This window comes from Zootoca vivipara, chromosome 7 (assembly GCF_965207765.1).
Source record: "Zootoca vivipara chromosome 7, rZooViv2.hap1.1, whole genome shotgun sequence".
Taxonomy (NCBI): Eukaryota; Metazoa; Chordata; class Lepidosauria; order Squamata; family Lacertidae; genus Zootoca; species Zootoca vivipara.
Window position 1 is genome coordinate 93406971 of NC_142590.1, and position 20641 is coordinate 93427611.

The following is a 20641-nucleotide window of genomic DNA, read 5'->3' on the forward strand; positions in this document are numbered from 1 at the left end:
TGTTGCCGCAGGGCATTAGAGAACAGGCTGCTGGCATGGCGAGCTACCATCACGGTGCCAAGGGTCATAGACAGTGCCTGCTTCCAGATCTGCAGGTTCAAGGTGTTCCACGGAGCTGGGGAAAGGTATTGCTAGCTATGTAAGATCTCCAGGAAGCAGAAGTCCAGGTGCGGAACGAGGCTTCCCAGAGCGGTTTCAAGTGCCTCCTGTTTGCTTCTGAGTGTCGAAATCCATCCTTTGTGCAGGGCCTTGATACCATCTCCAAATGCTGCCAATTCAGAACCCTCTTTGCCCCCTTATACCAGCTCTGGGCTTGACTATATAAGGGCTCTTGTGCCAGAGCAGCAGCGGCAAGAGATAAGGCAGCCCCGGAGACCTGTTTGCAAATGTCAAGGCGTCCCAGGTAAGAGGCACAAAACTCCAATTGCTTTCGCTGCACCGTTTTCCCCTTCTCCCCCACGCAAGGCACGGGGGGAGGGGGCGTGTTGGCTTGGCTTGTGTTCTGCTTCCAAAGAGCAGCTGAGGGGGGCAGTTTGCATAGGAGTCCCTAAAGCGGATCAGTTTTGCCTATGAAATCGCCTTACTCCAAATGTGTGTCCACTCAAGCACTTTGAGCGACAGAATTGGCACCGCTGCATAATCCCCATTCTGCGTTGGTAAGGACTCAGTTGTTGAGTGTCTACACTTTGGAACTCCCTGCCTCATGAGGTCAAGCAGGAGCCTTCGCGGGACTCTTTTCGGTGGCTGCTAAAAAACAGTCTTGCTTAGACAAGCCTGCCCAGGTTGTAGTATTTTAACTTTTTGTAGGTTTTAATCATAAAAATAATATTTTTAACTTTATTTTTTTAAGTATTGCTGTATTTTTTATTTTATTTTTTTATATTTTTTTAAGCTGCTTTGAGGTTGTTGCTTTTACAGTCAAATGGTGTACAGAGGTTTGGAAATGTACTTCCAATCCACTCCTGGAGATTGAATTGGCAAAAACAGCAATTGTCCCGAGCAATTGAAGTAATGGCGGATACGAAATAAAATTAAAAGTAGTCAAAAAAAGAAATAGTTAGGGATGATTCCAAGCAGAGGAGAGATGAAAAGGTATTCTTGACATGATGGTGGGTTTTTAAGAAAGGGAGGTCAATTTTCAGTGCTTAGACCTGGGAGACCTGGGTTCAAATCCTCCGCTCGGCCATGAAGCTCACCAGGTGATTTTGGGAGGCGAGTCCCTGCCTCTCTCAGCCTAACATACCTCACAGGGCTGTTGTTGTGGGGGTTAAGTAAGGAAGGGGGGAAACCAGGGGTGTCACCTTGATCCCCGTGGTGGAGGGGATTCTCTACGGAAACCAACAAAGGTTCCTTTCATCCCACACATAGTACATAACAAGGAAGTGCCCTTTGGATTTTCTAATATTTTGGAAAGCTCATCTTGCGTGTGAATGAACACCCAACACCCAAAGGACTCTCTCTTCTATTTCTTTTCGCTGGTAAGATTTTTTTTTATTGACATTTCCTCACAATACAATGAAATCGCACCGACGAAAGATACAAAACAAAACAAAAAAGATACAGGAAAAGCAAAGAAAGGGATAATTGGGATAAAAAGAGGAAAGAGAAAAATAAAGAAAGCCAAGGAAGAGAAACACGGGCAAACATTTTAAAAGAGGAACTTCCAATTTTCCATCTGCCAGTTGTATAAAAAAAGAAGAGAAGATAATTTAGAACCTTTGGTCAATGCAAGCATCCAGCGACTCCACTTTCTGTTAAACCATATTTCCTCCAAGTTAAGGTGTCTCAGACTCATTTCCTTTACAGACAGTCCAAGATAGGTAGCTTCCCTAATTGTTAATATGATTAATAAACCTTAACCACGTTCTTTCTTTTAATTTTACTTCTGTTAATTCCCACCAACCATGACTCCAAATTCAATAATACTAGATTTTTTTCCATCCATCTCTGTGATCGCTATCCATTCCCTTCTCCCGGAAACTAAGGGGCTGAAGCAGCCAGTCCCCGCATTGAAGGGGGTTGGACTAGATGACCCTCACGGTCCCTTCCCACTCTGCAGTTCTATGTATCTGTGAATTCACGAGTCCTTTCCCCATTTTTCCTTCTGATATTGCATCATTCCCAGAGGCCACTGATCATGAGGGGCCATCATAGAGACTCCCCCTCCCCCTTTTGCTCCTTTAGAAAAAAAGGAAAATGTCCCCCACCCCCTTGGCATAGCTTGGGGTTCACTCTTTTGTGGCAGCCCTTCGTTCTTCTTCCTCCTTTCTCAGTGGCTCAGGCTTGGCTCCATCCCTTTCGGCACTCAACCACTTGACTTTGCTATTAGCGAGAATGATAAAGCTACACCTGTTTGCCCCAAAGACCCATCCCACGGGTGGAAAACTGAGCAGAAAGGTGAGAATCAGCCAGTGTCTCAATGAGCACAGGAACCTTTCTGCACCATCTCAGAAGTCTGGCTCCACAAGGAGACCATGCGGTCATTTGTCCCTAGCTATTATGGAGGTAGGTTTTGGGTTGGTTTTTTTTCCTTTTAATCCCTGCATGTTGTAAGTGGCACGTTTAATTGAGCAGGAAATAGCAGCGCTTATTTTAATAATAATAATAATAATAATAATAATAATAATAATAATAATAATAATTTATTATTTATACCCCGCCCATCCGGCCGGGTTCCCCCAGCCACTCTGGGCGGCTTCCAACAAAACATTAAAATACAGAAATCAAACATTAAAAGCTATAACTTCACATTTTCTCCCCAAAGGCAGGCTTAAAAGATTTCAAAGGAGCCAATTTTGGTCCACGGCATGTCTGTGAAAGGGATGCCAACCAACCCCTTTGATTTTTATCCTACACTGAAGGCTGCTGCCGCCTTTTCTCTCTCAATAGTCCTGGCAATGAGTCCACACGCTGCGTTGATCAAAGGCAGGACGTGAGAGACATTCTAGCAAGTCAGAATCTCATTTAATGATGCCAGGAACTGTTTTGAAGGAGGGTCATCTTCAACAATACTGAAGTTATGTGGTACAGACCAAACTCTGCTGTTCGGCAGGGCTGAAATTATCAGGCTTGCCTCCCCATGTTCTTTGGCTCGTAATTCAGAGAATGAAAGCATACCACTGCAGAGAGTCTAGTAAATATGCCACCACTTTAACATCTCATCCAAAGAAATCTTCTTCTTGTTGTTGTTGTTTAGTCGTTTAGTCGTGTCCGACTCTTCGTGACCCCATGGACCATAGCACGCCAGGCACTCCTGTCTTGCACTGCCTCCTGCAGTTTGGTCAAACTCATGTTGGTAGCTTTGAGAACACTGTCCAACCATCTTGTCCTCTGTCGTCCCCTTCTCCTAGTGCCCTCCATCTTTGCCAACATCAGGGTCTTTTCCAGGGAGTCTTTTCTTCTCATGAGGTGGCCAAAGTATTGGAGCCTCAGCTTCACGATCTGTCCTTCCAGTGAGCACTCAGGGCTGATTTCCTTCAGAATGGATAGGTTTGATCTTCTTGCAGTCCATGGGACTCTCAAGAGTCTCCTCCAGCACCATAATTCAAAAGCATCAATTCTTCGGCGATCAGCCTTCTTTATGGTCCAGCTCTCACTTCCATACATCACTACTGGGAAAACCATAGCTTTAACTAAGAAATCTTAGAATCATAAAGTTGGAAGGGACACCTGAGGGCCATCTAGTCCAACCCCTCCAATGCAAGAATCATAGGTGTCCCGGGGGGGGGGGCTCGAACTACCAACTTTCCACAGTAGCATCCATACAATCAAAAGACAATACTCTGTGCTGCAGGCTTAAAATCGAAAAAAAGACACACAAGAAAACCCAGAAACCACACACCTTGAGCAGAAAATGTGGCTGTTCATATCACATCTGGCTTGTTCCCTTCCCACCTGAGCGCCCCCCCCACCTGCTCCAGCTGCCTTGCCCCTCTCTCTTCTGGCAGATGCAAGGAGGATGAAGACCTTGACAGTGGCGAAGATGTGGTGCCTGGTCGCCATCTTCTGCGGATTGCTGGTTCCATCGCAAAGTCTCGGCCTGGGCGGTCTTCTTGGTTCAGGCTCAGCAAAGTCTGAAAAAGGTGAGTTAGACCTCAAACAGGTGACATGAGGGGCAGTTGAAGAGGAAGCACCAGCCCAGCTCCCACATTTCCCATGGGTTATAGAAGAGCAAAGATGAAATTCCTCGGAAAACCCATTTCTAAGAAAATGCCTGGGATTTGGGGGGCAGTTTCGTGGTCCATCAGAGACCCACAGCAGGACTGGGAGTATTAGCCCAGTTGCCCCAGGAATAGGCCAGTGTATTCCCTCCCTCTGCTAAAATTTTCATAGATTTTGAGTCCTGAACAATAACCAATTTTGGGGAGTGTGAAAACCAGCTTCTCCATCCTTCCTCTACCCCAGTTTCAGCTCAGTTTCATTGGGAGTAGAGACGCCCAACCAACTTACACTGGCCAGTTGAAATCCCACCAGCAAAATAACTGGGAACCACTTTCAACCCCATGAAAGAACAAAATCATGCGGATTGGGCCAGAGTTGGAAGACAGAAAGAGGGCTTTTTCCTCCTGAAGGGAAATGCCACTGTAGTCCATGCTCTGGTAACCTCAAGCCTGGATTACTGTAATGACCCCTTGGGTCTGGTTCAGAGACAGAGGTGCCAGGATACCACCAAGACTAAGGGGGCACCTTGTGAGCCATGCATGCGTGATGTCACATGCCCGCCGTGTGCCGTAAGTGTTGCACACGCGTGACATCACACACGCAATGTGTGTGCATTGGCACATTATCTGGAGGACACCAAGCCTTCTGAAGTGGACTCGACCACTGAACCTGTGATGTGTGATGATGCACAATGCACACTGCACATGTGATAACACATGCACACAGCGTGCGCTGGGGACCCAGCCCCCTTCCAACAAATATCGAGGGGGCCGAGGTGTCCCTAGAGTTGCCCTGCCTCTTTGGAGGTTCCAGCTGGTGCAGAATGCTGTGGGGGCATCTGGCTGAGAACATGTGATGCCCTGGTTAAAATGCCTGGCCTGGCTGTCCATCTCCTATCGAGCCAGGATCAAGGTCCTTGGGTTAACTTAAAAATCCCTGAGCAATTCAGGTCCAGGGGACCTCAGGGCTCACCTGAACCCCTTTATCTCAGCTTGATCATGAAGAGCATCTCTGGTTGTTCCCCGAGTAGCCAAGGCTCGCTGGATAGTAACAAGAAATAGAAGCCCCGTTTTATGTAGTTAAACCATGGAACTCCCTCCTGCGGAAGGCAGCAACAGCCGCCAACCTGGATGGCTTTCAAAGAGGTTTGCCAAATTCATGGGGGAGAAAAGGGCTATTAATGACTGCTAGCCAAAATGGCTCTACTCTGTCTCCAAAGCTGAAGGCAGTGGTGTTTCTGAATCCCAGTTGCTGGAAGCCACAGTAGGAGAGAGGGCTCTTGTGCTTGGATCCTGCTTGCAGGATTCCCATTGGGGCACTGTGAGAAAGGACCTTGAATGATTGGCCTGATCCAGCAGGTTCTTCTTGTAAGCCACTTTGATATATATATATATATTTTAATGAAACTGTAGTCTTTAAATATTTTTATGTCTGACTACTTAAATAGCATCCGTATTGACAATATACTTGGCACAGGAGGTCTATTTTACACAGACATTGCTGGCAAAAAGGGGCTCCTGGGGACACGTCTCCTTGGATGGTTCTCACTATCTCAGAAAGAGCCAGTGGTAGTGTGGGGTTTAGGACCTGGGAGACAAGGGTTCAAATCTTAATGCAGCCATGAAGCTCGCTGGGTGGCCTGGCTCCACTCACTGCCTCTCAGCCCAACCTACCCCACAGGGCTGTTCTGAGGAGAACCATGGAGGCCACCTTGAGCTCCCTGGGGAGAAAAGGTGGGCTATAAATGTAATATATAAATAATGGGGAGAGCCACCGTGGTGTAGTGGTTAAGAGCGGTAGACTCGTAATCTGGGGAACCGGGTTCGCGTCTCTGCTCCTCCCCATGCAGCTGCTGGGTGACCTTGGGCTAGTCACACTTCTTTGAAGTCTCTCAGCCCCACTCACCTCACAGAGTGTTTGTTGTGGGGGAGGAAGGGAAAGGAGAATGTTATCCGCTTTGAGACTCCTTCAGGGAGTGATAAAGCGGGATATCAAATCCAAACTCTTTTTCTTCTTGGTGCAGGCAGTGATTCTGGCAAAGGTGGTCTACTCGGTGGTCTTGGAGGCGGCCTGCTCAGTGCTGTCGGAGGAGGAGCCGTAGATGGAGTACTTGGAGCTGTTGGTGGTGGAGGCGACAGCAAAGGCGGCGGCGGCTTGCTTGGAGCTGTTAGTGGTGGAGGAGGAGATGGTGGAGGTGGAGGTGGTCTCCTTGGTGCTGTTGGAGGTGGCGATGGAGGTGGCCTGCTCGGCGCTCTTGGTGGAGGAGATGGCCTGCTCGGTGGTGGAGGAGGCCTTCTTGGCAATGCCACCGGAGGTCTACTTGGTGGGGGTGGTGAATCTGGAGGTGGCGGCCTGCTTGGTGGTGCTCTGGGCGGAAATCTCCTCGGCAAAGATGGCCTCCTGGGTGGTGATCTTCTTGGCGGAGAGAACGGCCTTCTTGGTGGAAACCTACTTGGTCTGGGAGGTCTCCTTGGCGGTGGAGGATCCAAGGAGCCATTCCAATGGTGAGTTGGTGTGGGCAAGGTTGGTGTCCCCAACCAGAATGAGAGGCTGCAGGTCCATCAACATCCCTAATTCTGGACCCGGTTGCACTAAAGGCCCATTCTGCTCTCCTTCTCTTCCCTTCTACCACTAAGAAGGGTATTGATAAGCTGGAAGGGATGCAGAGGAGGGTGACCAAGGGTCTGGAAACCAAGCCTTGTAAGGAACGGTTGAGGGAGTTGGGCATGTTTAACCTGGAAAAGAGGAGACTGAGAGGAGATATGAGAGCCACCTAAAGGACTGTCACATGGAAGAGGGAGCAAGCTTGTTTTCTCCTGCTCTGGAGTGTAGGAGATGAAGCAGTAGATTCAAGTTACAAGAAAGGAGATTCCGACTAAACGTTAGGAAGACCACCCTGAGGGTAACAGTCATTTGTCAGTGGGATGGACTCCCTCAGAAGGTGGTGGGCTCTCCTTCATTTGATATTTTTAAGCAGAGATTGAAAGGCCATCTGTCATGGATGCTTTAGTTGAGATTCCTGCATTACGGGGGGTTGGAATAGATTATCCTCAGGATCGCTTCCAACTCTACAATGCTATGATTCTAATAGCATCTTATTAGGCAAAAATCAGTCACCTTGCTGCGGTTGAACAACATCAGTGCCATTGGGAGGAGAGAGTGGGATGGATACATGAATCAACCTGAAGAGCAAATAGGAACTGTGCAATGTGTGCTGGCCATTCTGGGATCTCCATGCATCTTCCCCCTTCTGTTATCTTGCTCAATTCACAGGTTTAATGCTGTGAACCTTGAGGTGGTTGGAGGATCCTGGAAGGTCATCCATGGAAATGAGCTACAGCTCAACTTGCATGCAACCATTACGACTAATTTGCCAGGGTGAGTCATGAGATCGAGAGCTGCTTCCTTCACATTCAGCTTGTTCTGAAATTAACATGAGCAGGAAAGGGCAAAACTCCAGTAGCAGAAGACGTATTTTGCACCTCTATGCCTCCTTCTCCAACCTTCTCTTTCCCTAGATGTTGCCAGACTACGTCTCCCATCAGCCCTGTCTGTGTTGATGGGGGTTATAGTGCAAAAGACAGGGAGAGCCCCAGGTCAGCAAAGGCTAGTCCCTAACATCTCCAGCTGAAGGAATTTCAATAAGCAGGAGGGCTAGGAAGGATCTCTGCCTGAGATTTTGCAGAGATGCTTCCATACCAAGTCGAGGTGGCCCAAAAGGATGCGCCGGTTGCCTGGTTTCTTCCAAGGTAGCTCCTTCCCACCACAAAAACCTTAATGAGGATTTGTTGTCTGTGGTCAATGCCTCTCCTTGTCCAAATGTTTCTGAGTTCCCCCAGGTTCTCCTCCACTGTCCCACTCAGCTGCCTCAACCAGCTCTAGGCAGCCCCAAAGCTCTGCAGTTAAACCAATGTCAGCCAGAAGGGCTGAGATGCCCTTTGCTCCTGGACAACCTTCAGGAGGGAGATGCAGAGGAAGGTCTAAGCATGCATGGTCTGGTCCTGCCTGTATGTGCTGCAGGTGGCCTACACTGAGTTGCAACACTATCTTCTCATCCAGCCTTTCTACAAAGAGACATCCCCAGAGCATGGCGTGCTCCACAATGTCTTCTTAACCTAAGAACATAGGAAGAGCTGGCTGCTGGATCAGGCCAATGGCCCATCTAGTCCAGCATCCTATTCTCATAGTGGACAACCAGGTGTCCCCTTGGGAATCCTGCAAGCAGGACCCGAGCACGGGGTTCCTCTCTCCTCCTGCAACTGGTTTCCAGCAACTGGTATTCAGAACCATCACTGCCTCCAACTGTGGAGGGAGAACATAGCCATCCTGGCTAGTAGCCACCAATAGCCCTCTCCTCCTCCTCCATGAATTTATCCAATCTTTTTTTAAAGCCACCCAGGGTTGTGGCCTCCTGTGCGAATGAGTTCAACAGCTTGACCATGCGCTACCTGAAGAAGGACTTTCGTTTATCCTGTCCTGAATCTTCCAGCATCCAGCTTCATTGGAGGCCCATGAGTTTTAGTGCTACAGAATAGAGGTTTTCGAACAACAACCCAGGTGTTTCTCAAAACCTGGTTGACAAGAGAGACGGCTTGCCTGCCACTGCAGTTTTTCTTTTGCAACGCACAGGTGCCAGAGAGCATTGAGCATGTTCTGGGTCACGCTTCCAGTTTAGTTCATGCTGAGTGCCTCTCAAGGCCCTACAGCCTCTGGCCATTCCCCCACATGAACTGATGGCACATCCCAGAACACCCTCTGGCCCCTGCAGGTCCCACCTGTGCTTCCCACCTGTGCTTCCCAACACTCAAAGCCCAGCTCCCCTGTCTGACTTTGTCTCCCAGGGTGCACAGTTTTCTTAGCGGAACTTCGGTGGTGATGGACATCAGCCCTCACCTGGCGCTCACCCAAGACAAACCAGGAGATCTCAAGCTGGTCCTTAAGAACTGCCCGGATATGGTCGCTGGCTTCAGCATCAAGCTGCCAAGCAGGTGGGCATTAAAGGTTTGGGGGGCTTATCTGGGTGGTTTCCTTATTATTTGGGGAAGTGTAAATAGGCTATTACTAAAATGTAATCTTCTCCCAGTTTCTCCTCTATCCTTAGTGTTCTGGCTTCACCTCACACACACACACCCCGCGCCGCCTCTCTGAGAATCACTGCAGTGTTTGAAACGGAAGGTGGCATCTCAAATTCCATTGTTGTTGTTTAGTTGTTTAGTCGTGCCCAACTCTTCATGACCCCATGGACCAGAGCATGCCAGGCACTCCTGTCTTCCACTGCCTCCCGCAGTTTGGTCAAACTCATGTTCGTAGCTTCGAGAACACTGTCCAGCCATCTCGTCCTCTGTCCGTCCCCTTCTCCTAGTGCCCTCAATCTTTCCCAACATCAGGGTCTTTTCCAGGGAGTCTTCTCTTCTCATGAGGTGGCCAAAGTATTGGAGCCTCAGCTTCAGGATCTGTCCTTCCAGGGAGCACTCAGGGCTGATTTCCTTCAGAATGGATAGGTTTGATCTTCTTGCAGTCCATGGGACTCTCAAGAGTCTCCTCCAGCACCAGAATTCAAAAGCATCAATTCTTCGGTGATCAGCCTTCTTTATGGTCCAGCTCTCACTTCCATACATCACTACTGGGAAAACCATAGCTTTAACTATACGGACCTTTGTCGGCAAGGTGATTAGCACAAGCATTTCTGCTTCCACAAGGGAACTCCCCAATGTGTGCCCCCTGCGTCCTCCCCAGATCTTCTCCAAAAGGTTGGATGAACCCCCAGATCAGATTTAGGGGTGGGGGTGGGGAGACAGAGGAGCACGGAGGAACGTTCATCTGTGCAAGCAGAAATCCTTGTGCTAATGGGATCAGTGACTGGATGTAAACCAGGTTGGCCAACCAGCTCTTATTGTTTGCACTCAGGGCTTATCCACACTTTGCTTTCCTCCACTCTTTCAACTTAACGCTCTGTCCCCGAGGACCTTTTCCTTTTCTTTTGTTATGAAGTTTTCGCCACAAAAATCTACTCTTTAAAGCTCAGTTGGAACAAACATCAATACATGGAAAACCCGAACTGACGTTTGTTCCATTTCAGCTTTTCATGGGGAAAGCTCAGGGCAGAAACAAACACAAACACAAACAAATGCTCATCCATGGACCAGATCTCTACCTGGAATGAGCGGAGCAAAAGTGAGGATAAGCTCCCAGAGTTCAGTGGGACTAGCTTCATTCTGTTTCCATTTTGAATCCTTGTCACTTCCCCTCTTCATTCCTTGTCTTGTTCATAATAATAGGTTTTTCCCCAAAATTTTCTTCTTTTCTTTTTTTAAAAACAGCATAAATCCACCACAACTCAAATAAACAAATCCACTACCATTAGACATGAACATAACATAAAATAAAATAAACATAAAATAAGACTTTGGTCCCCCCCCCAATATTCGAATGGCATGCAAGGGGACAGAGAAATCCTCGTACTATTAGGAAAAGGGGGAAATGCAGATTTGTTGCTGCATCCCCCTCCTCGGCACATTTGCAGAGCTAAGCAGGGTCCAGTATAGGCTCAAATTCAATAGGGGACCACATGTTGAGATTCCTTCATTGTAGGGGGTTGGACTAGATGTCCCTCAGGGCCCCTTCCAACCCTCCGATTCTGTGGTTCTTATTGGCTACCAAACACCTGCATGTTTATAATGTCCACTGCATGTCCACTACTCCTAGATCAAGGCCAAAGTAGCCCTAAACAATCATCATAATCAAGAGTCAAATCCCTATAAGGTCACCTTCCTTGGTGATAAGAGCAGAAGACACATTGGGGGACCCAGCCCTGAAATCTGACTGGGATTGTTTTGTCCCTTTCCTCCTTAGCTTGCTTGCAAACCTGTTGAGTGGCGTCATCAATTCCGGCCTCCGTACCGTCCTGCCTTCAGTGGTGAGTAGCCAATTGTCTACATGCATTGGGGCAAAAGGCTGGCAAATGGCCTAGAAGAATGGAAATCGATAGAGCAAGTAGTTGGGGAAGGGCCATGGCTCAGTGGGAGAGCATCTGACTTATTATTTCCATGATGATGATGATGATGATGATAGGGACCCCAAGGGTCATCTAGTCCAGTGTTCTTCAAACTTGGGTCCCCAGATGTTTTTGGACTATGTCCCATCACCCCTTTTGGCAAAGATGACTGGGAACCCGAGGCTGAAGAACTCTGTTCTAACCCCTTGTGATATCTCAGAAGTTGACATTGTTTTCCCTTGCAGATGTGCCCAGTGTTCCAACTCTGGTTCAATCTTGTCAACATGCAACTCCAAGCTCTCAACAGTAAGCTTCCTTTCTAAACCTTCCTCCTGTTTGCAAGCTTGTGGGGAGTTGCTGATGGCGTAATCCTGTCCCATCCCAGCTTCAAATGGACTCTCTGGTGGGCCCCCTGCCCTCACTCCTGCCTCTCTCCCCTTCCTGTTCAGAATACGCCTCCTTCGGGCTCCTTGGGAGACTCCAGACAGCTCTCGCCAGCGTGCCAATTTCAACGGGACAGTTTTCTGAAATGGACTTGAAGGTGTGTTCTCAACATGCATTGGCTTTCTTGCACCTCCTGCTCCACCTGGAGTACTTCCATGTTCTAAGGACTTCTTCTGCCCAAGCTTCTCTTGGACAATGTTCGCCTCCCCAGAGACCTCAAGCTTTTACGATTAACCTTAAATGGAGAGAAATATAGATCTCAGCTTCAGCTTCCATAGACACCCAGGGATGCATAGCCCACATTCTCGAGGTCTTTGCCTATCTCCCCATCTCTGCCTCCTCTTTTATAAAAGTGACCTCATGTGCGAGAGGCTTGAGATTCAGCCCAAGAACAGAGCGAGCTGACTTATTCCGAGTCACACCATTGGCTCAGCTAGCTCAGTTATATTGTCGACACCAGTGATTTTCAACCTTTTAGAGTTCACGGCAGCCTTGATCCCTCACAGTAGGTGGGGGTTCCCTCATTCTGCCCAGCCCCTTTCAGCGCCATGTGTGTAAGTGGGAGCACATGTCTTGGTGGGAACGTAAGCAATGCCACCGCTTTGCAGGTCCGAGCTGACACCTCCCTTTCCCGAAATTAGTGTGCATAATAATAATAATAATAATAATAATAATAATAATAATAATAATTTATTTATACCCCGCCCATCTGGCTGGGTTCCCCCAGCCACTCTGGGCGGCCCCCAACCAAACACCAAAATACAGAAATCCATCAAACAGGGTGGGTGCCACTACCGAGAAGCCCCTCTGTCTGGTTCCCTGTAACTTGGCTTCTTGTAACGAGGGAACCGCCAGAAGGCCCTCGGCGTTGGACCTCAGTGAGCTGTAGAGGGCAAAACAAGATTAAGACCAGAAGCAGAAATAGTTTGTTATTGCGGGGAAGTAAAAAGAGAAGCACGCAGCAGAGGGAACACATGCAAACATGGTCCTTCCATGATCCAGCAGAACTTTCTTCATGAAGCAATCTCTCTCAGTCCCCGGAGCAGTGTGCCAAGTTTTTTTCTGACTCTCTTTCTTCCCCTGCTGTAGGACAAGCCTTTTCCGGGAGCCTTCCTCAAGTGGCTACTCGACTGTAAGTTTCCCCTCCTTCCCACCATCCCTACAGGTTGTGCTTCTTAAGAATCATGATATTTCCTTTTGTTGGGTTGTGGCGCCTGTCTGGGCCAAGGGCCAACCCAGACAGGTTGGGGGCAACCCCATTTATTCATGGACATGTCTGCCTTATTCGCATGCGAGGCGAGAGGTGGAAGCTTATTTCTGCAGCAAAAGGTGTGGTGGGCTGAACCCACTGCTTGGGACCACCTTACCTGGCTGTGCCCAATACCTGCTTCAGGCACTTCCTGCTTCAGATCTGAGCTGGGAGAAAAGGGTCTGCGTTAGGGGAGGGGGGGAGGGTTTTTCTCCACTCACCCATTAAGACTTTTGCATCTGCTTGTGGGTTGGCCTCCCTGCTTTGGACGTCAACAGGGGAAGGACACATGGCTGCTCCACACTGCAACCAGTTTGACTGCATTTATTTAGTCATTTCATAAAAAATGTGTTCACCATTTGATTATAAAATCATAGAATCATAGAATCAGAATTGTAGAGTTGGAAAGAGACCACAAGGGCCATCCAGTCCAACCCCCTGCCAAGCAGGAAACACGATCAAAGCATTCTTGACATAGGCCTGTCAAGCCTCTGCTTAAAGACCTCCAAAGGAGGAGACTCCACCACACTCCTTGGTAGCAAATTCCACTGCCAAACAGCTCTTACTGTCAGGAAGTTCTTCCTAATGTTTAGGTGGAATCTTCTTTCTTGTAATTTGGATCCATTGCTCCGTGTCCGCTTAAAACCTCAAAGCGTTTTGCAAAAGACATAAAACCACAAAATCATCAGTGGGATGAATAAACAAGAATAACTTAAGTTAATATAGCAACGGACTGCAAACAGATTAAAACTTGCATTGGCTTTCCAAAGATCCGAGTAGTTCGTATAAACAAAAAAATGTGTTTAGCATGCCCCAAAAGTGAAGGCGCCTGATGGCAACAGGCAGGGACTTCCAAAGTGTAGGTGCTGCCCTTAATTTAACAATGTTAAGGATGCAATTTGAGGCTGTAACGGTGATCACCTATGGACACAACACACCCTTTGATGTCCCAGGAATCAGGCCAACCCCAGCCATGCGAGATCACATGGGTGGGGGTGGAAGGCGATGGTTGGGCTGCCCAATTGGGAATCAATACCCAGCTTGCTTCTCTGCAGTTGCCCGTTCTTTTGGTGGACACAAGACTCGCTGATGGGCTTCTGCAAGCATCCGGTGAGTAAAGATTGCCCAAGACCTTCTGCTCTCCTGAAACTCTCACGGCCTCCGTTCCCCTCTGTGGCTTCAGCTGCATGGTGGTTTCACAAGGAACCATAGGTGGCCACTTCCATCCATGCACCTGCGCACTGATTTTCTGCGCAACCTCAGTGCGGGGCTTCCCTTTGCTGCAGGGGCTGCCAGCAACCCACTCCCAACCTTTAAGCCCCCCACGAAAGTTGGCAGCGTGGGTCATCAGCCCCTGAAAACAGCTGGTGTAGCAGAACAGGGTCCCGTCAGCCTGGCCCATGATGTGATTGGCACGGCACTCGCTGAATCTGCGACAGGAGGCCCTGCCCCTAACATGGATCTCCATTCTGCAGAAAAAGCTGTTCCTTCGGTGGTGAGAGGGTCCGACTAGGACCTGACAGAGACCAGGGTTCGAATCCCCACTCATCATGAAGTGCATTGGCTGACCTTGGAAATCAGTCGCTGCCTCTCAGCCTAACCTACCTCACAGGGTTGTTGTGGGGATTAAATGTGGAGGGGGAGGAGAACCACTTAGGCCCCCTTGGAGAAAAAAAAAGGTGGGATCTAAGTGCCGTAAATAAGGAATAAATAAACCCCGTCTTCGTGGAGGAGTCACTTGCTAGTTCCTAAAGCTGGACGCATTCCTGATGAATTAACGTTCCTCGGGTTTCATTTCCCTCCCTGTAATTCGAACCCGTCACTTCACCTGGCGTGCCACTTCACTGAAAGGTGTGCCAATGTTCCCTCTTCTAATTACCTTTTAAAACATGCGGATGCGGCTAAGATGCTCGGCCGCACCTTTGATCTCGTGTGTTTTTTTTAGGATGAAGCTTGCCAGCAGCTCCTCTGGCTTCTCGGCTCATGACCTCACAGACCTTTCATTGTCTTCGCAAGGCGCCTCAGGACAAAATCCAGATTGTGAACAGCACCCTCCTTGACAGGTGGAGCTGAATTGAGGGGTGAATCCTTTTTGTGGCTCCCTTAACTCACCCTTCCTCATCTTCTCCATGGTGCTGATGGATGCTGTGCCCCAACTTCTCTATAGCAGCCCCCCAAATGCCAGGAGACCATATTCTCCCTTAAACTTGCATATACCTTGTCCAGCCTTTCCCAACCTGGTGCTCTCGAGATCTTTAGGATATTTACAACTCTCAGTCCCAGCCGGGGCAGGTGAGCTGGGAATTGTAGCCAAGGAGGTCCTTGGCTCACCACCCGCCTTGCAAGCAGAAGGTTCCAGGTTCTACCCCAGACAGCATCTCTAGGCAGGCTTGGAAGAAACTCCTTCCTGAAATCCTGGAAAGCTGCTGCCAGTCAGTGTAGGCAATACTGAGCTAGATGGCTGGTGGTCTGAGTCTGCATAAGGCAGTTTCCTATGTAGTCCAAAACATAATGAGGGCACCAGGTGGAGAAAGACTCGGATAGACCAGAGCGATTTAGTCAAACACCCAAAGTAAGAGGTACAGGTCCAACCCAAACTCCTAAGATTTGGCTACAGGTCCCAATTTGTCCACAGACCCACTGTGTTGTCTTGGGCAAGTCCTTGCTCTCGCCCTCAGTTATTCAGTCTGCAACATGGGGAGAATCGAAGCCTACAGGGCTGGTGTGAGGATGAAGGAGACCAGCTGGTGTTGCTGGCTGCCCTGATCCCTGACGAGAACAGCGGCCAGACACAAAGGCAAAAGAAATGGGAACCAGTAGCTCGTGCCCTTAGATATGGGGTCACAAACATCCAGCAAGGCATCATTGCTTGTTCTGGAGCGTTCCAGAACACCCTGACTGCTAAATCAGACCCAAGGGGGTCCAGTGGGGTTCTTCAATAAACATACAGTGCCGCTGGGAAACCCACAAAAGTGGAGTCTGTGACCCTATCAATGACAGTGTCTTGCATTAGCTCCACACATGCATCAAAATTAAGTCACGTTCTCTGAGACAAAGCATGCCTACCTTCTCAGAGCCTGATGCCCAATTCAGCAACACGAGGAGGGTGGCTGCTCGCCACCAGGCTAGCTCAAGGCCAAGTTTCCCCTGCACAAACTTTCAGAATATGGTCTCAGCAAGCAGATTCTCCTCACAGCATCCTTTCACAAACTCGGCCATGAGCCCAAGGCCACTCTCTCTTCATATGTGGGTTTCAACTTTCTCATGGGACAGCTCCCTAGATGAGGACCAGGGAAGCTTTACTTCCACCCCAGTGTCAGGTGGGTGTCTTAGTTGCTGGTGATAAACAGACATTAAAGAATATCTGCTGTAGCTAATTATTGTTATTAATAGAATTTCTATACAGCCCATCCGAGGATCACGGGGCAGTTCACAATATAAAAACATATGCTTGCTTTCATTTCCTTGAGGTCCATCAGCACAAACAGATCGGATAAGAGCAAGCATGTAAATAAGGTATCTTACAATTATAACATTAATTCAGTTCTGCAAGGGACACAAATTACTCGCATAAAAATTGCTGGTGCGAAGAGGCAACGTTTCCTACTTAGACAAAAACCAGAACTCCCTAGAGAGAAAGAAAACCATTGCTTTACGGACCCGGAGCAATTAATTGATTGGAAGGGTTGATAGGTAATCAATTTGTAGCCTGAATGAGGAACAGGAAAACCTAGACCTGCAGAAATGCTTGCTCTGTTGCCCGTTTGATCATTTCGACATTTTCTAATTTAAGGATTAAAAATGTGCAATCATTAAAATCCAGCAGGGCATAACAATCTATTAAATTCGTAAAATATAAAGCACTGAACTCCTCAATATCTAACTTTAAAAATCCAATTTAAGAAGTCCTCCAGTTAGCTGAATACTGGGGGTTTTGGATGAATACTAAGAAGGGAGAATCCCATAGGCTTACGCCCCCGTCTGTAGTTACTGCATTGCCTGCACATCTCTTTCTCTCTGGGGGGGGGGCTCAAGTCCAGGGGGTTCCCTAGAGCCCAGGCACTGATCTGCTGGGCTTCAGCGGTCACCACATCATGTGCCTTTGGACTATGGGTGCTATTCAGTGTTCCTCATGCTCAGAGTAGAACCACTGAAATCAGTCGCACCCATTGATTTCCATGGGCCTACGTGGCTGTGGCTTACACACACATACATGCCTACTTGGAAGTTTGAACAAACTTAAAAGTTCAGTAGACTTGGGACTGATCCGGACTTCCTTCTGTGCCGCCCTTTCCAGGTCTGTGTCTTCCACCACCACTTCCCCCAGGAAAATGGGCTGCTTATTGCTGAAACGGGACAAACATTAATCGCGTTTTCTATGAGTTGCTGTTTGTTCTGATTCAGCAGGTTTTCTGGGGGGGGGGGGGAGCTGGAGGACGAAGGGGGGAAAAATGCTTGGATGCAAACGTGGAAAGCATAGTCCTGTGTCTGGAAAGCGTGGCACCAAAAGGACTCTGGATGAGCCCTTGCTCTCAGGGAAATGTGTAGAGGATTGCAGCCTTAACCAACATTAAGGAATGAACAGCAGAAGACTTCCTTTGGACCAGGCATCCCCAAACTGCGGCCCTCCAGATGTTTTGGCCTACAACTCCCATGATCCCCAGCTAACAGGACCAGTGGCTGGGGAAGATGGGAATTGTAGTCCAAAACATCTGGAGGGCCGAAGTTTGGGAAAGCCTGCTTTGGACAAAGAACTTCCCAGATCTGATCTTTGGCATAACTAGTTATGTAGACGAAAGACCCCTTTCCGGTGCCCTGGAGAGCTACTGCCTGCTTTTGCCAAGCTGGTGCCCTCCAGATGTTTTGCACCGCAACTCATGTCAGCCCCTGAGAACACACCTTCATCGTCCTTTTCTTGCCAAGTTAAGGCATTTTCTTTCTTTCTTTTATGTTCCCAAGCTTTTTGATTTGCAATTGGATCTTGCCGCTGCTTGTTTTACGGAGCATTCTGTGGCTTTTTCCTTACGCTGTTTAACTTTGTCCTTATATTCTTTATTATTTTCATCTTCTGTGAACTGCCTAGAGGATGTAATTGAAGGGGGGTCTTAAATCAGAGGTTCCAAAGTGGGTGGTACCCCCCCCCTGGGCAGGAGTTACCTTGGAGGGCACTAAGAGGCAAGGGGGTGTCAGGGGGTGCTGAAGCTGGGCCTCTCTAAGAAGTGCATCAGTCGCTTATTTACAATTGACCGGGCTAGAACCTAAAGCAGAACACTTTCCTTGCTTCATGTTTAAAGCTTCAGTGCTCTTATCACTTTCAAAGCTATTTCCTTTGGTCATGTCTCTTCTTCCTGGGTTGTCATGAGTCACAAGATAGCCGATAATTCGTAATAGGTCTTGGTTTTCTTTTCAATTAGTTGCAGCGCATCTGCAACAGGTGTAGGTTTGTTTTGTAAGGAGCTATATATAAATACTTTATGCTATTAATTTCCTACTATGTGTTCATGAGTAAGAATGTGTAAAAAAAAATTCACTAGATCAAGTCCATCATTTTTGTTGCATTAATGAAATAGTTTGAAATGGGATTTTGAATAAACGCACAATTAATTCCTACTGTTTTGAATTTCATCGTGCAATTATCCCCCTTAGGGGGTCATGCAAACCACTGTTCTGAATAATACCTTTCATAGGGTAGGGGGTACAGGGAATGAGTTCATGGAACCAAGGGGTCAGAGTCTCCAGAAAAAGTGTGGGAAATACTATCTTAAATGTATATAATAAATAAATAAGCTGGACCTGAGTTGGTAAAAGCAGTTTCCTATGTTCTTAATTGTCTCCCCAATTCAAGAAGACAGTTTTTTTTTGTTCCTTCTTCTACAATTTGGATGAAGTTATGCAATTGCATGTACCCCACCAGAGGCATCCTTTGTGAGTCTTCTCTCTCAGCAGCTTGAGATGCCACGACTGTATCCCCGTCACAGTGTAAACCGAGACACAAGCCAAGGGGCCGATTGAGTTACCTGTTTCTGTGGCTAGACAATAACTGCTGGCAATAATCTGCAAAGGGCGTGAGAAGGACCTGGCACCTCCATAGGTCAAAAACATTACTGTGTTGGGAGCCTGACCGCTATCGAATGACCACAACGCCGAGAAACAGTGCTCCCAGAAGGAGACAATTGTCTTGGGGGGGGGGGAGGCACGCTGTGTTTGCGTAGATTGAAGGAGAAAAGCCAAGGTCGTGATTTAGTGCCTTTAAATATTTGTTGTTCTGAGAAAACCCTCCACAGCCTTCTGTTATGGGGAAAGATGAGTATCTCTAGGGTGACCGCAGGATAAAGACAAACCAAAAGCAAATATTTCATTTCAGAGGAGAAGAAAGGTTCGGAGTTGAAGAGAGAGGCAAGCTTCAGATGTTCATGTTGGAGACCCCTGTGCTCTCGACACTGATACAGATCACTACATAGAATCATAACATTGTAGAGCTGGAAGGGACATGGAAACATTGAGTGGGGAGGGTGCTGTGGCTCAGTGATGGTGGGGTGTTTTTGAGGCCAGAAGTCTAATCAGTTCCTCACTTCTGTAGTTGAATCTCAGAATTGTAGAGTTGGCACTGGGCGCCGAGTTTAGGGGGGCTCCAGAGGATGTCATAATGATGACATAGTGAATTGAGCAGAATGGGAGGCAAGAGGCATCAGGATTTGGCCTCGCACAGGGTGCTGCTGAAATGTGAAAGACCCAAGACTGCCCCTGTCTGTCTCCCGGGTCAGAAGCAGTAGTGCTTCTCAATAACCATTGCAGAAAACTGTGGGATTGGAGAGTGCTGTCCTGCTTGGGTCCTGCAGGAGAGTTTTCCACAAGCATCTGGGTGGCCACTGGGGGAAGAGGATGCTGGCCTAGGTAGGCTGTGGGCCTGATGCAGCAGACACTTCCTATGTTCTTAGCATGATCCAAGCATCACGTCTTGGACACATGGTCCAAGATCATGCCCCACAACTCTCTCTGACAGCTCAGGGGCCCTTTGGGGGCACATGCCGAGAGAGACTCTTAGAGTTTGCATCAGCCTTGGTTTAGCAAAACATCCTGAGCAGCCTTTGCCCCGCTGGCATATCAGATTCTTCCTGGTCTCTGCGATTAGTTTCAGTCAACAATTGAGGACAAAAGGCTATGTAATGGGAAGAACATTCAAGGGAGGTCATGGCCAGAATGTGCAACCATCACGCCACTTTAAAAATGTTCTTCTGCTTGCCAGATATTAACAAAAGAAAGGGAAGGGGAAAGAAAACCACAAACCAAAGAAGGTTATTTGATGAACCGAGAGATATAGAGAGCCAATTGTGTCCTTGGAAGGAAGTGACATTGATGGGTCTGACAGCAGGAGATAATTTGTGCTGGGATGCCAAAAAGGTCTTTTTAACGCTAACATTTATATCAGGATCAGTTAATGAAACAGTCCATTATGTAAATAAGGGCTCCTTGGTTAATACAATAATGGTTCTACTGGGCCACACACCAAGGTTAGTCTAGCCCAGGCACCCCCAAACTGCGGCCCTCCAGATGTTTTGGCCTACAACTCCCATGATCCCTAGCTAACAGGACCAGTGGTCGGGGAAGATGGGAAATGTAGTCCAAAACATCTGGAGGGCCGAAGTTTGGGGATGCCTGGTCTAGCCCAACACTCTCGCCCCAGATGCCTCTAGGGAGGCTGCAAGCAGTTCCCAGGGTCTGCAGGGGGTAAATTCACAGATTTTCTGCCCCTGAACATGGAACTCCCTGAAGTGTAGGTGTGTTCCCACAAG

At 48.1% G+C, this 20641-nt stretch overlaps 1 protein-coding gene across 2 annotated transcripts; it reads left to right on the top strand.

The window, feature by feature from the left end:
- The first annotated feature begins 256 nt into the window (after positions 1-256).
- On the top strand, positions 257-18645 carry LOC118089292 (uncharacterized). 2 transcript variants are annotated; one of them, XM_060277405.2, is made up of 12 exons: positions 280-403; positions 1369-1478; positions 3948-4082; positions 6185-6665; positions 7435-7539; positions 9003-9149; positions 11014-11077; positions 11401-11461; positions 11605-11696; positions 12689-12731; positions 13904-13958; positions 14794-18645. In XM_060277405.2, exons 3-11 carry the CDS (start codon positions 3959-3961, stop codon positions 13936-13938), a joined length of 1152 nt encoding a protein of 383 aa, XP_060133388.2. In that variant the 5' UTR covers positions 280-403; positions 1369-1478; positions 3948-3958; the 3' UTR covers positions 13939-13958; positions 14794-18645. The 2 variants fall into 2 exon arrangements, with proteins under 2 accessions (XP_088530937.1, XP_060133388.2); XM_088674811.1 differs by lacking the exon at positions 1369-1478 and having other exon boundaries at positions 257-403.
- Positions 18646-20641: the final 1996 nt, after the last annotated feature.